Source organism: Prinia subflava, chromosome 8, assembly GCF_021018805.1.
Source record: "Prinia subflava isolate CZ2003 ecotype Zambia chromosome 8, Cam_Psub_1.2, whole genome shotgun sequence".
Taxonomy (NCBI): domain Eukaryota; kingdom Metazoa; phylum Chordata; class Aves; order Passeriformes; family Cisticolidae; genus Prinia; species Prinia subflava.
In genome coordinates this window covers 32,622,685-32,644,754 of record NC_086254.1, presented here as the reverse complement: position 1 = coordinate 32,644,754, position 22,070 = coordinate 32,622,685, and the positions used below count along the sequence as shown (strand labels likewise).

Below are 22,070 nucleotides of genomic sequence, written 5' to 3'. Positions count from 1 at the left end.
GGGGCTGAGAAGGCTGAACAATCCTAGTTCTTTTTACCCCACAAATGTGTCTCCTAAATCGTGTCTTACAGCAGTCCCAGTTTAGGGAATGTTCAGTAATGAGGTCATACGTGCTGGGAATTTCATACAGCCATGGTCATTTAATGCTTGGTTCAGACATGACTGATACACAGGCATGTGGTTCATGGCTTTGAGTGCCACGCCATGGCAGTGCAATCCAGTTTCTTAATCTAAATGTCACCTTTAGCATATGCCAGAAGTGTAAGGGGAGGGCAGGCTCCCTCCAAGGTAAGCTTGGGTGATGGAAGTTTTTATTGTAGCTTATTTTTTAGCACATTTTTTCCCTTTAACAAGGATTATATGCATACATTTAAGCAGACCTCTTGGCTCCCCCTGTTGTATCACCCCCAACTGATTCCTTATTAAGTCATGTGGCCTCTAGAAAGTGGCATAAAATTTATGCAGAAATTAATTGAGCTGCCAGAAAGCATCAGAATTTATTTCTAGATGAAGATTTAACTCAGTGTGGTAGCATCCTCGTGAAAATTTTTTTGAAAAGAAGCTTTGATTCTCCCCTTTAGCACAACTGCAGTAGGAGGAGCTCTGAGTGGAGTTAGGTGCATGGGTCAATATTTGGCTCAGAGATGCAACAGCAGACTGCAGTTATGAAAATCTTCAGAGACATGAAGCTGGGGGACTAAAAGAGACCATTATTGATTGTCATCAAAGTGGTGGCTGTAGTTGGAAGCCAATATCTGAAAAATCATATTCCCTTAAGTTAAAGTAGCCAAGGTTTAAAACGTTTTTGACTTTCAAATGGTGAAAATAATTACAGTGTGATTGAAGTGCAATTGCATGGAGAGAGTCCTGACTAAAGCAGGCTGTAAATTTGATTCAAAAAATCACATCCACAGCACTTTAGTGGGGAGGAGGAGATGTTCTTCTGGCATGAGGAATGCAGAACTTACAGTGGATGATGTTCTGCATTGCAGGCTCATGTTTTGATGGTGCTTTCCCTGCAGATTGGGAAGCACTTAGAAGCCCGTGATTTAAAATGTGAATACATTATTTTTCTCATCCATATATCTAAGTTATTCTAAGAAGTGTTAAGCAGTTTCCTCTCCAAACAGAATTACTTGCAGGCAATACTGAGCTTCAGTAACAGGAACAACCTGGTGCCATCTGCCCAGTGTGAAATGTGCTGCCTGTCCAGCTCTAGGCTCAAACATTAGCCAAGAAACTCCTTTGAAACTCAGTGTATGAAACCACTGGTGGTCCTTGCAGGAGCCTCATGCTCTGATCCTTGTCTCCTAGCTGCATATAGCTGCAGCCAATGGTTATCTGCATGCAGCTGAAGTGCTTCTTGACCAGGGGGCAAGCCTGGATGTGAAGGACTGGGATGGCTGGGAACCTCTGCACGCTGCTGCTTTCTGGGGACAGGTAAGGATTTCACTGTAAGTGCCATCTGTGAGGGTGGCTTTTCTTTCTGCTTGGACAAACTGTGGAGTACTCTGCAAATGCAATAAATCTGTACTGGGTCTGGGCTCTCTGCACAGCACCAGAGAAGATCCCATGGGCTCCAAAAAGAGCTGGCTGCTGAGAAATTTCAGGCAGAGCATGCCTGTGCAGGTGGATGGTGGGGACAGTGTTTAACATCCCTCACACACCAGAGTTATTTGAGGCAAGTTGAACCTGTGTGCCATTGCCTCTCAGTCCAGCCTTTCAGCTTTAGAGGGAGGAAAGCCTAAATTGCCTAAAATACCTCTATCAACTTGGCTTTCTTTCCATTCTTTAGATGCAGATGGCTGAATTGCTCGTGTCCCATGGAGCCAGTTTGAGTGCCAGGACATCTTTGGATGAGATGCCAATAGGTGAGTTTATGAAGCTTAAAGAAAGAAATGGCTAAAAAATGGCTGGAGTCCTCACTTGGTGCTTTCAGAAGCATTAACAGAATTTTTTAGGTATCTTTAGAATCAAAGTTGATTCTAAAGTTTAAGAAACTGGGACTGAAGTTTTGTAGCACCTACTTTACTACAGAAAATGCTTCTTCCTGCTCATAAAAAGAAGGAAGAAGGCATTTCCCAAGCACCAAGTCTTCTGCTGTGTGTTTCCTATGTTATCCCTTGTGCCTGGGAGCCTCCCTGCTGTTGTATGCAGCCCTGAGACCCGGCTGTCTAACTAGCAAGGCACAATTAGTAAGATGGTGTTAATTAGGACTGTCTGACAAAGGGCTTGCTCTGTGTGTGCCATAGATCTGTGTGAAGAGGAGGAATTCAAAGTGCTGCTTCTGGAGCTGAAACACAAACACGATGTGATCATGAAGTCTCAGATGAGGCATAAATCGTCCCTGAGCCGCAGGACGTCCAGCACGGGCAGCCGGGGGTGAGTTGTGCTGTTCCTGCAGGTCACTCCTGGCCTGGCCACCCCGCTGTGGCTGCAGAGCACCCTGAGGTCGGTGAGAACAACCCCTCTGTCCTTTTTGAATGAACTGGTGAAAGCAGAGCTCCTTTGAAGAGTGGCTTTGTCACTAGGAAGAGGTGCTAATTATTGGGGGAAAAATGGTTTTGTGCTGGTGTGGTTTAAAAACTGCCCTGAGCACAGGACCAAATGGTGAGAATTCACCTGTTAAAGCACTGAAAGTGGTGTTGGAAAATCAATACTTCAAGTGGATTAACTTGATCTTTTCAGTAGTATGTCACATGGCCAAGATGCAGTGCTGAGACACAGTTTGCAGATGTTTTACAAAATGTTTACCAGACACCAAAGCAGTCCTGCACACCACAGAGCTCCCTAAACAGCCCGTGGGCTATTTCCCTTCCTGATTGCAGAATAGGTCCATAAGGTGACCTGCATGAGCTCTAACACAGATTTGCAGTGCCAGTTTAGTGCTACTTAAAATTCCTCCCACCTTCAATATCCACGCCAGTGCCTTCACTTTGCGTGGGTGCCGGGAAGCTGAATCCACTCCAGAGGGAGAGGCTGTCAAGTGTGAGGAGGAGGAGGAGGTGGGAAGAGCTGCAGGCTAAAGGAAATGTCCTGTCCTGCTCACAGCTCTGATGGCCCTTGTCCCTGTCCCACAGGAAGGTGGTGAGGAGGGCCAGCCTCTCGGACCGGACAAACCTCTACAGGAAGGAGTGCGAGAAGGAGGCCATGGTGTGGCAGCAGCTGGGGGCAGCAGAGGAAGGAAGAAACTCAGGTCTCGTTGGAGAAATTGGGGAGACTCGGTCTGACCAGGAGAATACAGACCCTGTAAGGGATCTCTTCTCTTTCCTGGGAGTCACTGAGGAGGGCTGGTGGTGCGGGTTCAGGAGCAGTGGGTGGAAATTTGTAAACCTCGTCCACCAGGTGTAAGCAAAAGACTAAATTCTTGTTTGGTATAAAATGGGATGTCCCGCTCAAGTAGAAAGCCTGTTTTGGATTTACAGCTGCCTACATGGTTTTGAGATAAAAATGAACCAGGATGCTCCAAAAAAATAGTGTGTGCCTTTCATTCTAAAGCTCACAAACTGGTAAGCACAAAAGAATTATAAACTTGCTTTGCAATTACTTGTTTTTAGTTAAGTTATTGTCACGTTATATAGATAAGCATATAATTTTTGTGTGTGTGTGTGTGAGGCCTTCTGAGTTAAGGAAGAGAACTGTTTGGGGAACAGTTCCTGTCTGGGGCTCACAGCATTAGTGGGAGAATTCAGTGTCTGTGCTGCAGCACCTGTCTGGTAGAAAGGCTGAGTGTGAGCAGACTGAGGAGGTTGTCCCAGGGATGTGAACCCTGCTGTGGGGAATGGGGGAAAATGCTCCTTCACGCCTTGTTGTTACAGAACTCAGTGCTGGAGAACTCCTCCCTGCTGCCGGAGCTGGCCAACAAGAGCACGCAGTGTGACACGGAGATGCCTGTGCAGAACGGACTGATGGCCTCTGCCAGCCCCTACCAGTACAGCTTTCCCAACGGGGACGTCTGGAGCGTGCACGCCGAGCCCGCCGGCAGCCCCGGGCACGCGCTGCCCTACGGCGGCCCCGGCCTGCCCGAGGCCCCGCACTTCTGGGCTGCCTACAAGGAGCACAACCACCAGACGCTGTCGGAGCTGAAGCGGCAGCGAGCCGCGGCCAAACTGCTGCAGCACCCCTTCCTCAGCACCCACTTCAGCGCCGGCGTGGCGGGGGTCGCCGAGAGCGTGGGCGAGGCCAAGGCGCACTTAATGGAGTCCAGGACTTCCCCCTACAGCTCCAATGGGACCTCGGTGTATTACACAGTGTCCAGTGGTGACCCTCCCCTCTTGAAATTCAAAGCTCCCATGGAGGAGATGGAAGAGAAGGTGCACGGGTGCTGCAGGATTTCCTAGCCTGGGCTGTGTCTCATCCCAGAGGCAGTGAGGCGTGGGTGGGCTGGTTGGATCTATCTCAGTGGGCAGGTTGTTTGCATTCCAAAGGGAGGATTTGGTTCTGGACATCCTGACTGTGGCAGCCTTGTTCATCTCGAATTGTACTTTACCCTGCCAATTACTTCCATTGCAGCTGGATGAGGAATGCAGGTGGAGCAAGGCTCTTAGGAGAGGAAGGGATGCACATCAATACGGTGTCAAGAGTCTCCTTAGTCTTGCTCCCTGGGGAAGAAGGTATGGTGTGCTGCCTCCCCATCCTTGGGAAGCCATGAGATGCCTTGGAACAAAGAAAGGATCTGAATTCAAACCTTTGTGTCTGAGCTTCTTGCTGTATGTCACCGAGCAGCTGGAAGGTGACAGTTCAGACCTGTTTTCACTCCTGGGTGATGCACATATCCTGGAGGGGAGGTCAGCCCTCATGTGAGGTTTGCAAGAGTGGACAGAGCTGTTTTCCACACAGCTGGATCCAGCACTTCCTGGGCCAGAGCAACAAGCAAGCACAGATGCTGCACTTAGGAAGTTTGCAAGGTGTTACCTCCTTGCAGTGACAGCTCACCATCACAAACTGTGCACTGGCTGGGTCTTGTTCTGCTCGTGTCAGCTCGTCACTGCAGACTGCCATCAGGTTTGAAGCAGAACTTTTCCTGGGACAGGCTTCACTCAATAGGCTTTAAAACTGATGTTGCAATAAAGGGGCCCTGGCAATAGAATTTTACTGCAATAAAATACTGACAAAGGTCTATATTGGGATAAGTAATTTAAAAGAACTTATTTGTACTATTTAGACTCTTAATTTGTTAAAACTGAAAAGACTTTTGTTGATCTCACTTTCCTATTGATTCTGTTTGTTTACTCTGTACACTCAACACAGATACTAGGGGCAATATGCTTTGAGTTCTGATTTTTTCTGTATTTCCAGAACCACAGGGCTCAGGAAGGATGGGAAGAAAAGGCTTGCCAATAACCTGGGAACACCATGAAAGCATTTCTAATCCCTTAGATGTGACGACACTTGCATTAGCCTGCAGTCTTTGGCTGAGGAATAACTTTAACCATTGCTGTGGTAGCTGAACCAGTTGTCCTGCTGCAGCAGGACAGGAGATGTTTCCTTTTGTTTTCCAGCTCCCTTGCTGAAGCTGTCAGCAGTGGGCAGCAGGTGGCAGAGGAAGGTTTAGGTGCCCCAGTGTCTGTGGGGGTTGCCTGACACCATCAGTACCTAACAAAGCCTCTCTGCTGTGGAGCAGCTGCAGTGCCAGCACTGTGCTGTTCAGGTGAGCTCTGACAGCCCACCTGGCAGACACTGGCACGGGGTAAGCTGGGGCTTTGGCACTGGCTTTGCAGCAACTTCAGGCTTTGTGTCCCTGGGGGAGGTGAGAGTGTGGGACAGCTCTGAGGAACTGGCCACACTTCTGTTGTATCTAAGAAGCAACTGTAAATCTTTAACTCCTCTGTCACACACGTAACTGTTTGCCTGCATGAATTTGTGTCTTCTTGGGCAGCTTAAATTCCAAACTCTGAAGACATAAACCTGTTTGGGTCTCTGTAAGCCATCAATGGGTTAAATCCAGCTCATGTAGTTGTGCTTCAGCCAAGCAACAGCAAATGCAGCTTCCATCCATCTTCCTTTTATCTGGAGCCTGTTGGACATCAATATTCCCCTTCACATGTGCTCTCCCTCTGTGGGGATCCTCACAGCCTTAACTTTTTTCTAGGCTATAACAAGTTCTGAGGCTGCCAGTGACTGTTAAATGCTACCCTGTGCCCCCCGTGGAATCCACCCATTGCTGGGGCTGGATGCATTCCCCTGCAGGGCTCTGGGCTCCTCGAGGCACCAGAGGTGGCTGTGTCACCACCCCTGCCACACTGTGCTGGACCTGTGAGGTACCAGGCTGACAATTTAATGGTTTGAATTACCCGAAGATAGAATTCTCTTTTCTCACCAGTTTTAGGTGCAAACTAGAAAGGGGTAGCAGTTGATGTGGTTCACTTAAAACTGTGGTTCTGCTAAAGGCAGAGTTTGAAGCATTCAGAGAAGTTGGGCTCCCTCCGTTGTTGAAACATGCTAATTATAGCACTAGAAAATACTCCTTGTGCTTGACCTTAAGGGATTTTTAAAGTCATTCTCTAGCAGTAAGAGGATGATTTGGTAACTGGAAAGACTTTACTGCATCTGTGTGTGGTTAACAGTGGATTTTCTGATTACCTTGAGTACATTATTCTGGGATAACACCAAGTGTGGCCTGGCTATTACAGAACAGGGGAGATGAACCTTCAGGTGCCTCTCTTTTCCTGTGGTGGTGAGGTTTGTCTCTCCACGTCCACCCTGATGAGATTTCTGAACTCACTCTAACAAATTTTGGTGCCGCTATCTGCTAGGTTTTATATGGTGCAAAATTTGGGCCCAGATGTTGCCTTCCCTCCCAGCACAGGAGGAGTAGGGCCCTTTTCCTTCTCAGAACAACTTTGTGCTAGCAAGTGTATCGAACCCTGCCTAATTCCAAGGAAATGAAAAGATCACTGAGTGCAATATTGTAAAGTAGTTTGAGGCCTGCTTTCACTGAGAGCTGTTAATATATTAAAACTGCAGGAAACCAGTCCATTTTAGACAAACAGCTTTTTGGCTTCCATTGGTATTTCACATAAGTGAAACTCTGGGAACTCATCATCCTAGCTGTGAAGTCTAGTGGTGTCTGATCGATGTAATCCATTCTTAATCAGACAGGAGAGTTATTAATGGGAAGAGGAGAAATGGATAAATCTTGCAGGATGTTTCACAGCCCTACCATGCATTTACCTACCACAGGCTTTGGGCTGAAGTTGCACCAGGGCTGGAAGGCTGTTGAAGAATGGCCTGGAATGGATTCCTGCTGCTGTGTGGTGACATTTGGGATATAATGGTCACTGCCTGTGGAGCACTGGCAGAGCTGTTGGTTGTAGGTCTGGGATGAGGGATTCTGTAAGGTGGATAATAAACCTGCCTCTGGTGAGCTATTTTGTGGCTTTTGGAGGAATAAAAAACATATATATTCTCTTACATGGACATCGTAGCAGCCTGCCTCTAGGAATAACACCTTTCACTGTAAAATTTAGCAGTGTTACAACAGAGGGGTTTTGATATCTGTGTGTTTTAAAGGCTATCCAGAGAAAAGCTCTGAGGTACAGAGCAGAGGGCACTTAGCTGTTTCATGGGATCTTAATATGGCTAAAAAGCTGTAGAACCTAGAAATCATGTTGTGAAGGGCATATCTTAGTTTATTAGAGGAGCATTTAAGGTTTTTATGATATACTGAGTGGTTTAGAGATCAATAAATATCTAATTACAGATTCAAGGCCAGATTAGAGTCCCAATTCAGTTACCAGTGAGCCAAGTGAGGTTGTAGTTGTTCATAGAGACTGTGCAAAGATCTGAGAATGTGAATGTACTGACAGGTCTATTGCAGGCAGAGCTGCACAAGAATAACCCTTCCTCTCTTCACAGCATTTTCCTGTGTGCTGAATTTGTACTGTTTCTAGCAAACTAAGTGGTTGATGAGAACAACTTTACATTCCACGTTGAAAGAAATTTGTTAGATGGAGAAAAAGGTGTCTTTCAAAACAATGTCTGTACTTTAGTGAGCTCAGCTGAGGAAGCCCCAGCACTGAAATGTTAGATAAGGGCTTAAGTCCCATTGCTGGGATCTGTTTGAAATCAGACCTGGATCTGTGCTTCACATAGCACATGATGTCATTTCAGCCCACCTAATTTCACTTCTTTGGTGCTCCTGAATCTTAAAACCCTCCCAATTTTGGGAAGAACTGACTCCAGCTGATGTGATTCTGTGCCATCTTGGAGGTGTGTCCTCCCCTGAATGAGGAACTCCTGGTAGGGAAGGGGAAGAGCATGGCAGGGCAATAGCAATAATGACTCAGTGCAATACTCAGTGGAGGCATTGGATTCTCGAGTTTATTGAGCAGGGTCTTACTTCATGGGGTTGAAATCCCTGAAAAGCTCCCAAATGGCATTACAACTTCTGTCTAGTGTCCTTTTTTCCTCAGTCTAGGAGCTCTGATTACCCACATCATCCCTGCTGAAACGAAATCAGTTACCATGGAAAAGGGAATATCCTGAGAAAGAATAGCACTGGTCTCCAGTGAGCCATGGATGAACTGTTGTCTGTCTGCTGGAAGGTTTCTCCCTACACCTGGGTAATTTCTGTGCCTTATACTTGCTAAAGGTAACTCGTCTCTGGAAGGTTTGTGGTGACTGTACAGTTCTTGCTGATCTTTAACTTGGAGACTCTTGCGAGGGGATAACAGTTCAGAGCATGCCAGATTTTGACATTATTACTTGCTCCTTTGATTCCTCTCAATTGCCAGTTCTCTCTTCCTAAATACACAGAAAGGAAATGTTCAGGGGCTTCATTGCATTTTAACAAATCACACTGACTACTTTGGTGTGTCAGTTCTCTACAGGCAGAATCCAGAACACTCTTGCAGCAACAAGGTCTCACCTCTTACACCAGAACACATTTACATTTTTGGTTTTGTTTTGCCCGTGGCTGTGTGACAGAACAGTTCTCCCTGGTTGTTCTCCACCTTTATTCTGTTTTCATGTTGGCCAAACTGGTAATGGACTTCTCAGTTCCCTCACACAATCCGAGGACCACTGGGCTCTCTGGGCAACAATTCTGACCTAGAATATTTTGCTGTATTTCAGCCATGGAAGCTGTAGCAGAGGAGACTCTGCTGGAGATACCTGTTCCCAAAGCTACACCAATGCAATGATCTCCACCCGCAGCTGCAGGGGAGATACGGGTTTTTAACCAGTGCAGATGCAGCCTTAGTATTGCCACCTCTATGTCTTCAGCCTTCAGATTGCAGGGTGAGGTTGCAGGAGTGTGGATAACCCTGGAACAGGCGGGACTGCTGTGTACAGGACAGTAAGGGATGATGGCAAGCCTTCTGCAATAACTCCTAATTCCATTGATCAGTAGTAAATGATGTACAAATAAAACTTGATGAAATGTATTTTATGTGAAGAAAAAAAATAATGTAAGAACTGTATATTGTATTAGCAGCTTTGTGTATAAAATGGCATTTTGGCAATCAGAGTCTAATATATTTAAAACTTTTTTTAAAAAAAGGATATTTGATATTGTATGGAATTGACTTTATTGCTACTGTAAGTATGAAGATGGTTTCTTAACATGTTGAAGCAATGCATAAAAATCTTAAACTTTATGTAAAACTCATGCCAAAAGCGTGTTTGACAGTATTAGCACCTGACTCAGTGTCTTTAATAGAGAGATTGAATTTTTTAATTTAAAAATTATATTAAATTTCTTTTAATAATACAAAAATGCCACTGATTTTTTTTTTTAAATTGGTTTAAGTTTTGGCACTCTGTTAAATATCTCTGCCTCAGATATCTACATCCAGGGGATGTCTAGAAGAGGAAATCTAGGCAGTGGGTGGGTGTAATTTTTGTTCCAAATGCAGAGCTCAGTAAGCGTTTGGACGATGCTCTCAGCGCCATTGGTGGGAGTCTTGGTGCTGCCCCGTGCATGGTCAGAAATTGCACTTTGATGATGCTTGGGGATCCCTTCCAGCACAGGATATTCCGTGATTCTGTGAAGCGGCGACAGCTGGAGGTGGAGACGAGCTGGAAAAGCCAAAGCTGTGTCTGCCTGCCGTGGTCAAGGCTTCACCTCCAGCCTTACGAGCGCCCTTCTCAGAGGGGTTTGATTCTGTTCAGGGCAAAAACTCCGCGATCCCTGCCCGAGCCAGGCAGCGGGCCTGTCCCAGCCGGGGCGCTCCGCTGAAGGGCAGAAGGACTCTGGCAGGGCTGTCCCAGCCGGGGAGCTCCGCTGAAGGGCAGAAGGACTCTGGCAGGGCTGTCCCAGCCGGGAGCCCCGTCCCGGTCCCGCCCGGCGGAGGCGGTGCCGCCCTGCCAGGGCCAACCGCGGCGCGGGGCGGGGGAGCGGCAGCGGCGGCCGCGCTGTTTGGATTCAAACTCGCCACAAAGCGCTCACCCAGCTCGGTGCGGCGCTCCGGCCATGGCCAACGCGTCGCAGTGTCTGGAGGAGGGCTCGGGGCGCTGGCCGCCGCCGCCCGGGCCGTACAGCGAGGCGCAGCGCCTGGCGCTGGAGGAGCTGGTGGCGGGCGGCCCCGAGGCGCTGCGGGCGTTCCTGCGGCGGGAGCAGCTGCCGCCCTTCCTGTCGGAGCCCGAGGTGCAGGACATCGCTCGGGCCGCGCTGCCGCCCGCCGCGGGCCCGGAGCCGGCGGCAGAGGCGGCCGGCGCCTCGCTGGACGCCTCGTCGCTCACCTACTTCCCCGAGCGCTCGGACCTGGAGCCGCCGGCGCTGGAGCTGGGCTGGCCGGGCTTCGCCAGCGGCGCCTTCCGCGGGCTGACGCGGGTGGAGGCGCATTTCCAGCCGGGCTGCGGGGACAGCATCTACGGCTGCAAGGAGGCGGTGCGGCGGCAGATCCGCTCCGCCCGACAGGTGAGTGCCGGGGGAGCGCCCCGCTCCCTGCCCTGGCCCGTCCGGGGCTCCTCTCCCCTGGGTCTGCGAGCACATCAAAAATCTGCACCGGCGCCGCTAAGGGCCGCCATGGGACATCGAGCAAAGCCAAGTGGCTTTAAAACCCTTGTTGAGCAGACAGTGTCTCATTAAGGAGGACAAGCTCGAAAATACAGAATTGGCACTCTGTTTGCCCCATCTGCGAGCCCTCCCTTTCCCGGGTGCTCTGGGGGTGATGTGCCAAGAGCTCCCCGTGCCGCAGCGCTGCTGCCGTGGCCAGCACAGCCGCTGTATCCAGCTGATCCTGCCTGCACTCCGAGCAGAAGGTCTCCTATTCAAGGTTCCCCTCTGATGTGCTCTGCCGGACAGGTTCGCTTGCAGAAACGTCCTACCGTCCTTTAAAGCGTGTGACACAGAAAAAGCCTCTCCTATAAAAGAAGGGTACCTATAGATATAATATCATGGTTGTATTTCCCTTCCTTAGCTCACTAATTGCCCCCAAGTGACGCACAGAACTGCTTTTGGCAGGATTTTTCTCCTACAGGAGTGGACGCTTTTGTTCTGGTGCACAGTATGGCTTGAAAACCACGTGCCGTAGTAACTTCTAACTGTTCTCTGTAACTCCTTGCATTCCCGGAGTTTATAGCCTCCAATTGCAATCCCCAGCTGGGAACCACCCTTCTCCTTAGCAGCCATTCCATTGGCTCTGCTAGAATTTAAATGTGTAGCTTCCTTTTTGGGTGGCCAGATGAAGCAACCCCTGTGTCTTTGTGTAACGTGCGTGGCACACCCTGAATCAGCAACCCGGCTTAGTCCCGACTCCCTTCCGAGGGCAGAAGCTTAGGGAGTGTGTGAGGATGACACGAACGACGGGCTCCTTGCCAGAAACGGTCACAGAGGAAACTCAGTTCTCAAAAAATCCCTGCAGGTACATGAGAGCAGTCTGATAACTCGAGTAAACACCATTGAGACATTTATTCTCCCCAAAAGCTGTACTTGTTTGTAATATTGTTCCTTGCAGCATCCTGACAAACCCCTTCCCTCGCACTGAGCAAGGCAAGCTGCTCCTGCCCCGTTTATGGCTGTGCCTGATCCAGGGAGGGTTTTTATGGACATAAATGGACGGTTTTGACACCCTAAAATTTACTGAATGTCAGCTTCTGTGTGATACTTCTCAATCATTTCTGAGTTCCTCAAGATAATGTGATGCTTCAGGTAATTTCTTCTCTAACTGATGCACTGGAATGCAGTTAGTTAAGTGACTGCTGTGATCTTATCCTTGCTATCCTGAATGGATGAGTAGAGAAAAGGTTTTTTCACTCTTTCCTCTAAACATTTTGGGCAAAACTGTGTTTCTTTTTCAGCTACTAATTCTGGGACTGGAACTCTAACGTGCTGTGAATTGAGCTGTCATATGAAGGCATCAGTGTTCCCAAGGATTTAGTGTGAATTGTTTTGCTTTCAGGGGTGGTTTTCTCACTTGTCTGGTCTTGTTCAAAGCATCTTACTGTTTTTTTTTAAATCTTCTTCAACAATTAGACAACTGATTGGGTGGCAAAAAGCTCAGGACACATGCAAGAAGCACCAACATAAAGTAACTTTATCTAGAAACACCCATGTGCTTGTGCATGTTATATATCAGAACTCAGCCAAACAGAACCAGTTCCTTAGGGAGCGGGACAGAGGTGGGAATGCAAAGCTCAGCCTGTTCCTGTGGGAAATGTTTCCTGTGAGTACAGGCCATGCCACACACAGAGCAGCTGTGTTGCATGCTTAAGCACCTTGGGTGTGCTGCAGCAGCCTCCACCTGATAAGGGCAGGTGCCAGGTACCCACAGTGGTTGTATTATCATTGTTCTTTATGCTGGTTTAATAGAAAAGTGGAAAATTCAGTCATAAAGTTCAGTCCTTTATGCCTTTGTGTCCCTAGACAGAAGTGGTTTTGAAGGGTGAGAACTCTAGCACCAAATCAGTGTCTGAAGTGGCTCTGAATTAGCTGGAGAGATGGTTCATAAATGTGATGGTTCATAAATGTGATAGTCCCATCTTTGCATGCTGGGGCACAATGAATTTACAGGAGTATTGTGAGAATATAGAAATCTTTTAGAACTTTTAGAACTTGCCAGGGCCTGTGCAACAGGACAAGGAAATGTGCATGAGGCCCTGATGATAGCAGCAGGAGAAAATGGCTGGGGCAGGCAGTGGCCTTGAGTAAAATAAATCCCTTGAGCAAGTGTTGTGACTTTCCTTGCAGGTGATTGCCCTTGTGATGGATTCCTTCACAGACATTGAGATCTTCAGTGACCTTCAGGATGCCTATAAGAACCGCCAGGTCCCTGTCTACATCCTTCTTGACCAGGACTTTGTACCCCATTTCTTGGAAATGTGCAACAATTTGGGAGTTTGTCCTGAGGAGGAAAGTGTAAGTACTAAATTGGGGTCAGTGTAGTTTGTTTTTATTTTTGTGATACAGTTTATGCATATCAAAGAAACCTTTCTGTAAAGCATCAGACTGCCTTGAGAGGATAAAGCAACCTGTCTGTTGCCCATATGTAGGAGCTACAATGATGATGTGCACCAGCCCTAAGTGCAATGTGCACAGGGATCTCTGTCCTGAGGAGGCAGCAATTCTCAGGGATTTAATTTTGCAATATTTAAATGGCTTTATTCTTTGGCTCAAGGAACTGCTTGCTAAGGAAAACAGAAATGTGGGAAGCTAAAGGGTGGCACAGCTCTGGTATCATCTGCTTTCTTTCCTAATACTTTCTTTTAAAAGGGTTTGGATGATGTGAGCCAGGTGATTTGCTCAGCTGCTGTGAATATAAATGGACATGGCTGTGTTATGGCTTGGCTTGGACAGCCTTATGTTCACTGCAGTAAAAGGAGAGGGAAAACCTCTCCTGCTTTCCTGGGCAGTAATTAATGGAACGGACTGTTCCCACCTAATCTAACAGCAATTATTTAGCACTGTGTGACTAAAAACACTCATATGCAGACAGTGTATATAAAAAAGTTCATTTCATTGCTATCTTCCATAGTGCGTGTAGCTGCTTTTAAGTAGAATTGCTGATCAAACGTTTTTGGAAGTTAATTTAAATTTGATGTTATTTTTCCCTTTCTTTTCTGAACCAGATGATGAGAGTTCGAACTCTCACAGGGAGCACGTACTACATGAGGTCAGGTGCCAAAATTGTTGGGAAAGCCAAGGAGAAGTTCATGTTAATTGATGGCATTAGAGTGGCAACAGGCTCCTACAGGCAAGTATTGGGGTCTGCTGGTGCCCAGTGAAGCTGGAGAAATGGGGATTTGCTGCAAAAGGAACTATTAACTTTGCTGTTTGCCTGCTGCTAATGAGTGCCAATGGCACATGGACTAGCGGAGTCAAAATGGAGCTGACACAAATCTGAAAACACTTTTGGAAAGCTGGTTTACACAGTTGCTAGCAGAGGGCTTGACCATGGGAAGACCAGAGTTCTTCCTGCAGAAATGAATAGTCTGTTGACTTCTTTACCTTCATTTTTAAGCTGAGTCTTGCTATCTGTAGCTGTATTGTTGAAATGCACTGGAGATTAACTGTGAGTCTTGGTTTGTTTTCAACAGTTTCACATGGTCTGATGGGAAGCTGAACAGCAGCAACTTGCTGGTGTTGTCAGGTCAAGTGGTTGAAAACTTTGACCTCCAGTTCAGGATTCTTTATGCCCAGTCACTGCCCATCAGCCCAAAGCGACCATCCAGCTGCAGGAACAGTGGCATGTTTGATCACCTGCTGACCAGAACAGAATCCTCTAAAGAATATACTGTGGAAGGCAACTTGAGAGCAGAATTTGCCAGGCTGTCTAGCACTCCAAAGAGATTGCTGGAAAAAACAGATCAGACTGAATATACTCCTGCAGGAAAGCTTTGTAACCTAGGGCGTTCTTTTCTGTGTGAAGAGGAGTTATTCAGCCGTCAAGTGGCCGCAGTGGAACAGAAAAGTGTCTCAACTCAAACTGGCCCATGGGAAGAGATGGCAGCTGTGACCAGATGTAATGCAGCCACTCAGGCCAGCGCTGCCACAGCAGACACCAGCACTCAGGCTTCTGTCACGGCCAGAGTGACAGGCACTCAGACATCAATTTTGCTGAAGACTGCAGTGACACAGACAAAGGAAGAGGAGGGCACAGAAACACCTCTCCTTCCCAGAAAGTTGTCAAAAGAAGAGTATTTTCTGTCTGGAAAGGCTGTATCCAGTTCTAGTCTGCAATCGTTGTCTTCATCATCCTCTCAGTGCTCTCTTGCAAGCTCTGCAGGCTCAATATCCTCTCTCCGGTCTTTTGAATATTCCAGCAGTCACAGGGCCCAGTACTTCCAGAAACTGCACAAAGAGAGGCAGTTCCACTACTCCACCATCAGGTCGAAGCTGAGCCACATGGTGGATCTGCTGTCGCGGCGGGGCCGTGTCCCTGCCAGCTACATGGCCCAGTACCCTGGCAGGTGCAGCCTGAAGCAGAGGCGGGACATCAGCGCCAGCCTGCGCAGCCTCCGCGACGCCTCGCTCTTTTCCCTCAATAAATGATCCCTGCCCTGACCACACCACACACAAACCCCAGTCTCAAGTTGCTGTCACTTTGTACCTAAAGATTCTTCCACTTCCGTCCAGCACTTTCACTTTTTTAATACGCGTGGACACCACCCTCCAGCACTTTGTTTTATACTATGCAATGTAAGAGATGAAAAAAAGGTATTGTGTAGTAACTACTTACAGGCTCCTCTTGTATGCATGAGTGGTGAAGATCATTTTACTTCTGGGTATTTAACCTCAAAACTTAATTTGTTACTGCTTTCCAGGCTTGCTAATGCTCTAGTTTTAATTTATGTAAACTTGGAAAAATCTGAGTCACACTGGACTTGCTCAGAGTGGCTTTGGAGATCTATCTTATATCAAGGAATTCTCAATCTTTTTTTCCAGTATTGCCTTTTAATTCTACTTTATCTTTGACGGGAGAGGAATCATCTTTAACAAAGAGCCATAAAGCTGATTTTATTCTACCTTCTGTGATATATATGTTACTTTTCCACTAAAGCTGCAAAGAGTCTGTTGAAACAGTTGCAGTTATCTTCAGCTGTATTCTTTTTTCGTTGTTTAAGCCTTCTGAGACAGAATGAGCTAACTAGCCCATTAGTTTGATCATGCTCTTTATATATCTTTCTTTAGATATATATGTGTGTGTATGTGTGTGTGTCCTTCTGTGCAGTGAACTCCAAGGCGAGACAATCACTGAAGGCGTGTGACAAAGCCCCTGTTTAAAACTAAACTGACAAATGCACTACAGAATGTTATGGGTTATGTTGGGTAGTGTTAATTTACAGGTAACTGTAGGAGTTAAATAAGCCTTTTTCTCTTTTTAACTGTACTGTCTGAAATACTCTTTCCTGCTCTATCATTTTTCCACTACTAACTTGATTTGGAGAGCTGAAGTGCCACTCTAGTTTTTCAAGATACCTCCAATATTCAGTGGACCTGAGGTTTGATTGCTTTGCAAAGCCTTTATCTGACTGTTTGCAGATTTCTGTGCATGTCTGTGCCTGCTGCTCTCTTACCTGAGCAGTGTGTGCAGTCTCTGCCTGAGATTTGGCCTGTACTTTCTTTAGACCTGCATCTCAGTACTTCAGTGACCAACTACACTGAATTCTGCCAAATCAAATCAGTGCGGTTTTTGTTTTTGTTTTTTTTTTTTGGTTTTGTTTTTTTTTTTTTTTTTTGTTTTTGTTTTGTTTTGTTTTGTTTTGTTTTTTTTTGTTTTTTTTTTTTAGAGGCATGTGTGTCCAGTAGATGGCACATTTCAGCTGTTGGCTTGAATACTGAATGAATTAATAAAAATATCAAAAACGCTGCAAGTATTGAGAGCAACTAATTTTGGCATTTCTGTCTGAAATCTCTATGGATAAAGAGGCTTAGTTACTGTTATTACTTGGATCTCAAAGCAGCCACTCCTTCACTAAAGCTGGAGGTATGGAAAAAAGTTCTGTCTGCACTTGTTCAAAATGATAAGGTACATTATTGCTTGATTCGTGTATCTGGAACACTGGCAGCAAACCAAGTTGCAGGGAAGGAGCCAAGATTGCACCTTCGAAGCCAATATCGAATTATATTTTTAAGAGCTCAAGTCCTGCAGTTCTGGAATGTATGTAAAATTAACTTGTTTGTTCTATGTGCTTTTTAACTTTATTATACCGAGCAGCTGTTAAGGTACTCTAACAGGAACAAGAAACAGTTTACAAATAAACTCCTTTTTGCCATGGGGTTTTCACCTCATCGCTGAGCTTTGTTTTCTGTTTACTTGGCATTTGAAATCGGGGTGACTAAGTCACTTCGTCGGTGCTTTCCTGCTGGGGCCATTTGCCCTCTCCAACCTTAGGAACCTTTTGATCCGGGCTGGGCAGCAGGTCCAGGGCTGGGCTGATCCTTCCTTTTTAGAGACTGGCGCTTTTGCGAGCGCTTCCCTGGGCGTGGGGAAGGCTGCGGGCTGTGCCACCCGTGCGTGTCCCGTGGGCGAGGGCCGGGAGGAGCCGGCGGAGCGCTATAAAGAGCCGGGGCTCGGTGCGGCGCTCCGGCCATGGCCAACGCGTCGCAGTGTCTGGAGGAGGGCTCGGGGCGCTGGCCGCCGCCGCCCGGGCCGTACAGCGAGGCGCAGCGCCTGGCGCTGGAGGAGCTGGTGGCGGGCGGCCCCGAGGCGCTGCGGGCGTTCCTGCGGCGGGAGCAGCTGCCGCCCTTCCTGTCGGAGCCCGAGGTGCAGGACATCGCTCGGGCCGCGCTGCCGCCCGCCGCGGGCCCGGAGCCGGCGGCAGAGGCGGCCGGCGCCTCGCTGGACGCCTCGTCGCTCACCTACTTCCCCGAGCGCTCGGACCTGGAGCCGCCGGCGCTGGAGCTGGGCTGGCCGGGCTTCGCCAGCGGCGCCTTCCGCGGGCTGACGCGGGTGGAGGCGCATTTCCAGCCGGGCTGCGGGGACAGCATCTACGGCTGCAAGGAGGCGGTGCGGCGGCAGATCCGCTCCGCCCGACAGGTGAGTGCGCGGGCAGCGCCCCGCTCCTGCCCTGTCCCGTCCGGGGCAACCTCGTCCTTCCCCGCTTCGCTAACTCTTACACAACCTTCCGTTTTTAATTATTCTGCTGTTTTTGTATTGCTTTATGCCTTTCCCACCATGTTTTGTAGTTATTTTTTGAACACGTTCATTATTTGCCAGCTTTTTGCCCCTCTGTACTGCTGAAAGCCGAGCCCGGGCTCTCTGGGTGCCGCTGAGTTCCCTCAGGGAGTTGGCACCGTGAGCGATGCATCCCGAGCGTGCCCATTCCCGGCTCTCTGAAATCGCCGTTCCTTCCCCATCCTGCGGAGGATCCACGGCAAACCCTGGGTTCAGCCTATGAGGAAGATCAGCGGGGGTAGGAGCTGGCTCTCAAGGAATGATTTACTCAGATCTTCACTTGAAATATGAGAATCTGAATAAGGTGAAGACGAACCTGGCTTTTATCTTAAACAGAGAGCTCAGATGTATGGAGCAGTCAGACACTGGTGGTTTTGGGTTTTCTTACTGTTTCTTTTCATATTTGAAAGTTGAAACACTGGAGAAGTGTAGCATTGGAAGTAAGCTCACCTGTTTCTTCTGGCAATGCTTTTGAGGAAAAGGCATCTGTTTTCAAGAAAAAAAAAAACCCTCTTGCTTAGGAAGAGATCAAATTTGCCTAACATAGGACAAAAACAGGGGTCTAGTTTTATCTCAGGGTGAGGAAGAATACTGTACCACGTTCCATAACCCCCTGAAAAAAAGGCAGGGGGGGATATTTAATTTGAAAGTCAGATTTCTCATGTGCTATCGTCCATGCGATGCTGTGGAAACAGGCTAATGGTTTCTTCTGAAACTTGTTGCAGATGATTGCCCTGGTCATGGATTCCTTCACAGATACTGATATCTTCACAGACCTCTTGGAAGCCTGTAGCCAACGGCAAGTTAAAGTGTATATCCTTCTAGATCAGTCTTCATTTTCCCACTTTCTAAAAATGTGCAAGGATCTGGGAGTTGACCTTGAGCAGGAAAAGGTGAGCCTTGTCGTATTTATAGGGGTAGGGAACTGATCCTCTTATGACTGTCTTTGAGCTGTCAAAAGAAGAAATTCTTACACTTGCTGCACTTAAAATGGGTGTTAAGTACTCCAGCTCTGTGTTGGAAGATTTAACTATTCTTACATAAGACAGCAATTAATAGAAAATGTGAAACCTTTGTAATTGCCTGTTACAGCTGCTTTCTGAGCACAAATACTAATTGAGTGTTCAAGGAAATGTAGGAGGATGTCCAGTTCCTAAAGCATGACTGGAGTTGCTTGGGCTCGCCAAGACTTTGAAGGCTGAGGGAGAAGCAGGTTCTCAGGAGTCTGAGTGAAATTTAGATCCTGATGATGAGGTGACAGGAATTTTCACAGTCACATTCTGCACAGTCAGTTTATGGGTTTGCCCCTTGATGTCACCTCCTTGCCTACAAAAACAAGACAAAATCCTCTCTTGGTTCCTCGTGGGTGACTGCTGTGCCAGTGTGCAGTTAGGGATGGTTATTGCTGTGTTACTCCTTTAAATCCTAATCTTTAATCCTTTAAACTTTGTGGTTCCTTCAATCTTCCTGTGTCTTTGACAGCTGATGAGGGTTCGGATTATCACGGGGAGCACGTACTGCACCAGGTCGGGCGCCAAAATCATTGGAAAAGTCCGTGAAAAGTTCATGTTAATCGATGGCATTAGAGTCACAACAGGCTCCTACAGGCAAGTGCCAGTTTCTTTCTCATGCTTTACATGATTTCCCTCCATGGAAAATAAAAGCAGCAATGCTGCAGAATTGCTTTCCTTATCGAATTTTATGACGAACGTTTATCCTTAAAAGAGCCCACTGCTCATCAGGTGGGTTGTAAGAACAACATAACTAAATGTGATAAAGGAGAATTTTCGGTGAGTACTTTCTTTACTGATTATTTTGAATTAACTCATGATTTTCTCACTCTTCCTTTGCTAGTTTTACGTGGACAGATGGGAAGCTGAACAGCAGTAACATTTTGATCCTGTCAGGCCCTGCAGTTGCGCACTTTGACCTGGAATTTCGGATTCTTCATTCACGATCAACGCCCGTCAACCTCAAAGAGTTTTCCAGCTGCAAGAAGAACAGGGTGTGGGACCAGCTGTTCAGGATAACAGTGGCTTCCAGAGACGTGACCAGGGAACACTTCCTGAGAATGGAATTCTTGTATCTGAGAGCATTTGTAGGAGACCTGAAGAGGAAGAGGAGCTGGCTGCACGCCTCCAGGGAGGCCGTGTACACCCCAAAGAACACGCTGCACACCTCTCCCCCGCTGACTAAGAGGAATGGCTCCCTGGTTATGAGGCCACACTGGATCATAGAGAGATGACCTGCACGTCCCTGCAGAGCCAGGAGCAGAAGCTCAGGAACCACGTCAGTCCAGCACAGGGTGTTTGTGAGGGCAGCTGGCAAAGAAACCTCAGACTGAGGGAAAGTGAAACAGAATTGTGGCTTTGTTTGAAGAATACTGTAAAGCCATTCTTGACTTCTACTAATCTGTTAAATTTTCATTTCTCTACTTGTTCATGCATGTTTTACGCTGATGGGTTGGCAGTGTCATAGCTCAGTAGCTCAACCTTTTTCTTTTTAAAAAATCTAGGTATTGAAATGAATATTGCTTGAAAGTTTGTTCCAAGAAGAAAGCAGGCTCTGAAATCAGTCTTGGTCTTGTGTTGTACAAACTCTCCACCCAGTGGTTCATGACACAGGACAGGAGTAACCCTAATCTAGAAACCAGTAGGTCAGTACCACACTACTACTCCTCAAATGTTACATTTTCTTCATATAAAGCTATGCTGGGCTGGCAGGCAGAGCAAGCTAATGTGTCAGCAAACAAGGCTTTAACAGTGACTGAATTTCAAATGGCCTTCATGTTAGACTGTTTGGATTGCTGGACATCATGCAATAAATGTGTGCAAGTGATAATATTATAAAGGACCCACTGTGTTTGTAGGAGAGCCAAATGAGATCAATTCTCTGGCATTACCAGAGTTTTTGTTTTCTTTGTGGCTGCTGCTGTCTGATCTTGTGGGAAAAGCTGAGTAGATCTGAAATTCGTGAAGCTGTTGCCCTTTCACAAAAGTCCTAATTCCACCAGAAATGAAATGACACAGATGCCAGCAACAAAACCATTTTTAAGGTCTCTCGGAAGTTCAATTTATTATTATTATTTTTTAATCCATTAATTTCTGCAGGGAAAAAAAACCACCCTCAAATGAATAAGCTGGCCTCCCTAACAGCTGCAGATTGAGGTACTGAAGTTCCAGCAGCCTGCCAATGCAGATACTCATTAATCAAAACAAAGGTTTACCATTTCTCAGTTCTTGTGGCTCTTCTACTGCAAAATACTGGGGCATGTGCTTTTGTGAGTGTCTTGTGGGTTCTGGGCTTCAGAGGGGAAGGTTAAAACTTGGCAGGGGAATTTCACATGGGTTTCAGCAGCAAGGTAACATTAAACTGGACAGATGGATCTTACAAAAATGGACATTGCAAAAATGTACGGATTAGTATGCAACTTATCTGGGCCTTCTTTCTTCTGCACTTAGAATCATGGAAATGTAATCATTCTGGCTCTCCTAATCTGTAAATATCCAATAGTTTATAGCTTTGTACTATTAACTTCCATCCAGATGTAAAGAAGTTTGAAATATGTGTTTTTATTCTTAGCTATATTTTCCATAAAGTCAAACTCCATACCGTGTTGCACTCTGTGCAAAACTGTTTGTACAATCTTATTTTCATAATAACTGTCTGTATATATTTTCTCAAGTATAACTTTTCCACTTTGGTATTCATCTCATTACTTTAATAGGCAGCTCTTTCTGTGTGGATTTTTTCTCAACAATTACTAATATATTGATGATACAAAATATTGTGAGTAGTGTTTATTTTTGAAAGTGTGGACTTAATATCAAAAGTACATTGAAGCATATACTTAGAACTTTAAGAGCCTCATAATTATAACTTAATAACCTCTTTTACATGTGGTTACTCAGCATAACAAGTGACCATGAGGCAGAGTGTTGTGAGGTGCAGTTTGTGTTAATCACCATAACTGCACTGCTAGCGTGGGGAGTTACAAGAATATAAGATGTG

The 22,070-nt window shown here is 46.7% G+C and overlaps 3 protein-coding genes across 3 annotated transcripts in view; all 3 read left to right on the top strand.

Annotated features, from left to right (window-relative positions):
• Positions 1 to 8,210, top strand: part of PPP1R16B (protein phosphatase 1 regulatory subunit 16B) — a 57,786-nt gene extending 49,576 nt beyond the window's left edge. Inside the window, exons 7-11 of the mRNA XM_063404647.1 lie at positions 1,315 to 1,440; positions 1,796 to 1,871; positions 2,253 to 2,382; positions 3,081 to 3,249; positions 3,819 to 8,210. Of these exons, the coding sequence (XP_063260717.1) occupies positions 1,315 to 1,440; positions 1,796 to 1,871; positions 2,253 to 2,382; positions 3,081 to 3,249; positions 3,819 to 4,340 (1,023 nt within the window). The 3' untranslated portion in view covers positions 4,341 to 8,210. The remainder of the gene's footprint in view (positions 1 to 1,314; positions 1,441 to 1,795; positions 1,872 to 2,252; positions 2,383 to 3,080; positions 3,250 to 3,818) is intronic.
• A 2,134-nt stretch (positions 8,211 to 10,344) lies between these two features.
• On the top strand, positions 10,345 to 16,575 carry LOC134553027 (protein FAM83D-A-like). Its single transcript, XM_063402250.1, has 4 exons — positions 10,345 to 10,861; positions 13,133 to 13,300; positions 14,011 to 14,135; positions 14,479 to 16,575. The coding sequence occupies exons 1-4, from the start codon at positions 10,415 to 10,417 to the stop codon at positions 15,431 to 15,433; spliced, it is 1,695 nt and encodes a 564-aa protein (XP_063258320.1). The 5' UTR covers positions 10,345 to 10,414; the 3' UTR covers positions 15,434 to 16,575.
• Positions 16,576 to 16,733: 158 nt separating this feature from the next.
• On the top strand, positions 16,734 to 21,837 carry LOC134554194 (protein FAM83D-B-like). The gene is made up of 4 exons (XM_063404645.1): positions 16,734 to 17,921; positions 18,785 to 18,952; positions 19,542 to 19,666; positions 19,914 to 21,837. Exons 1-4 carry the CDS (start codon positions 17,475 to 17,477, stop codon positions 20,302 to 20,304), a joined length of 1,131 nt encoding a protein of 376 aa, XP_063260715.1. The 5' UTR covers positions 16,734 to 17,474; the 3' UTR covers positions 20,305 to 21,837.
• The last annotated feature ends 233 nt before the right edge of the window (positions 21,838 to 22,070 follow it).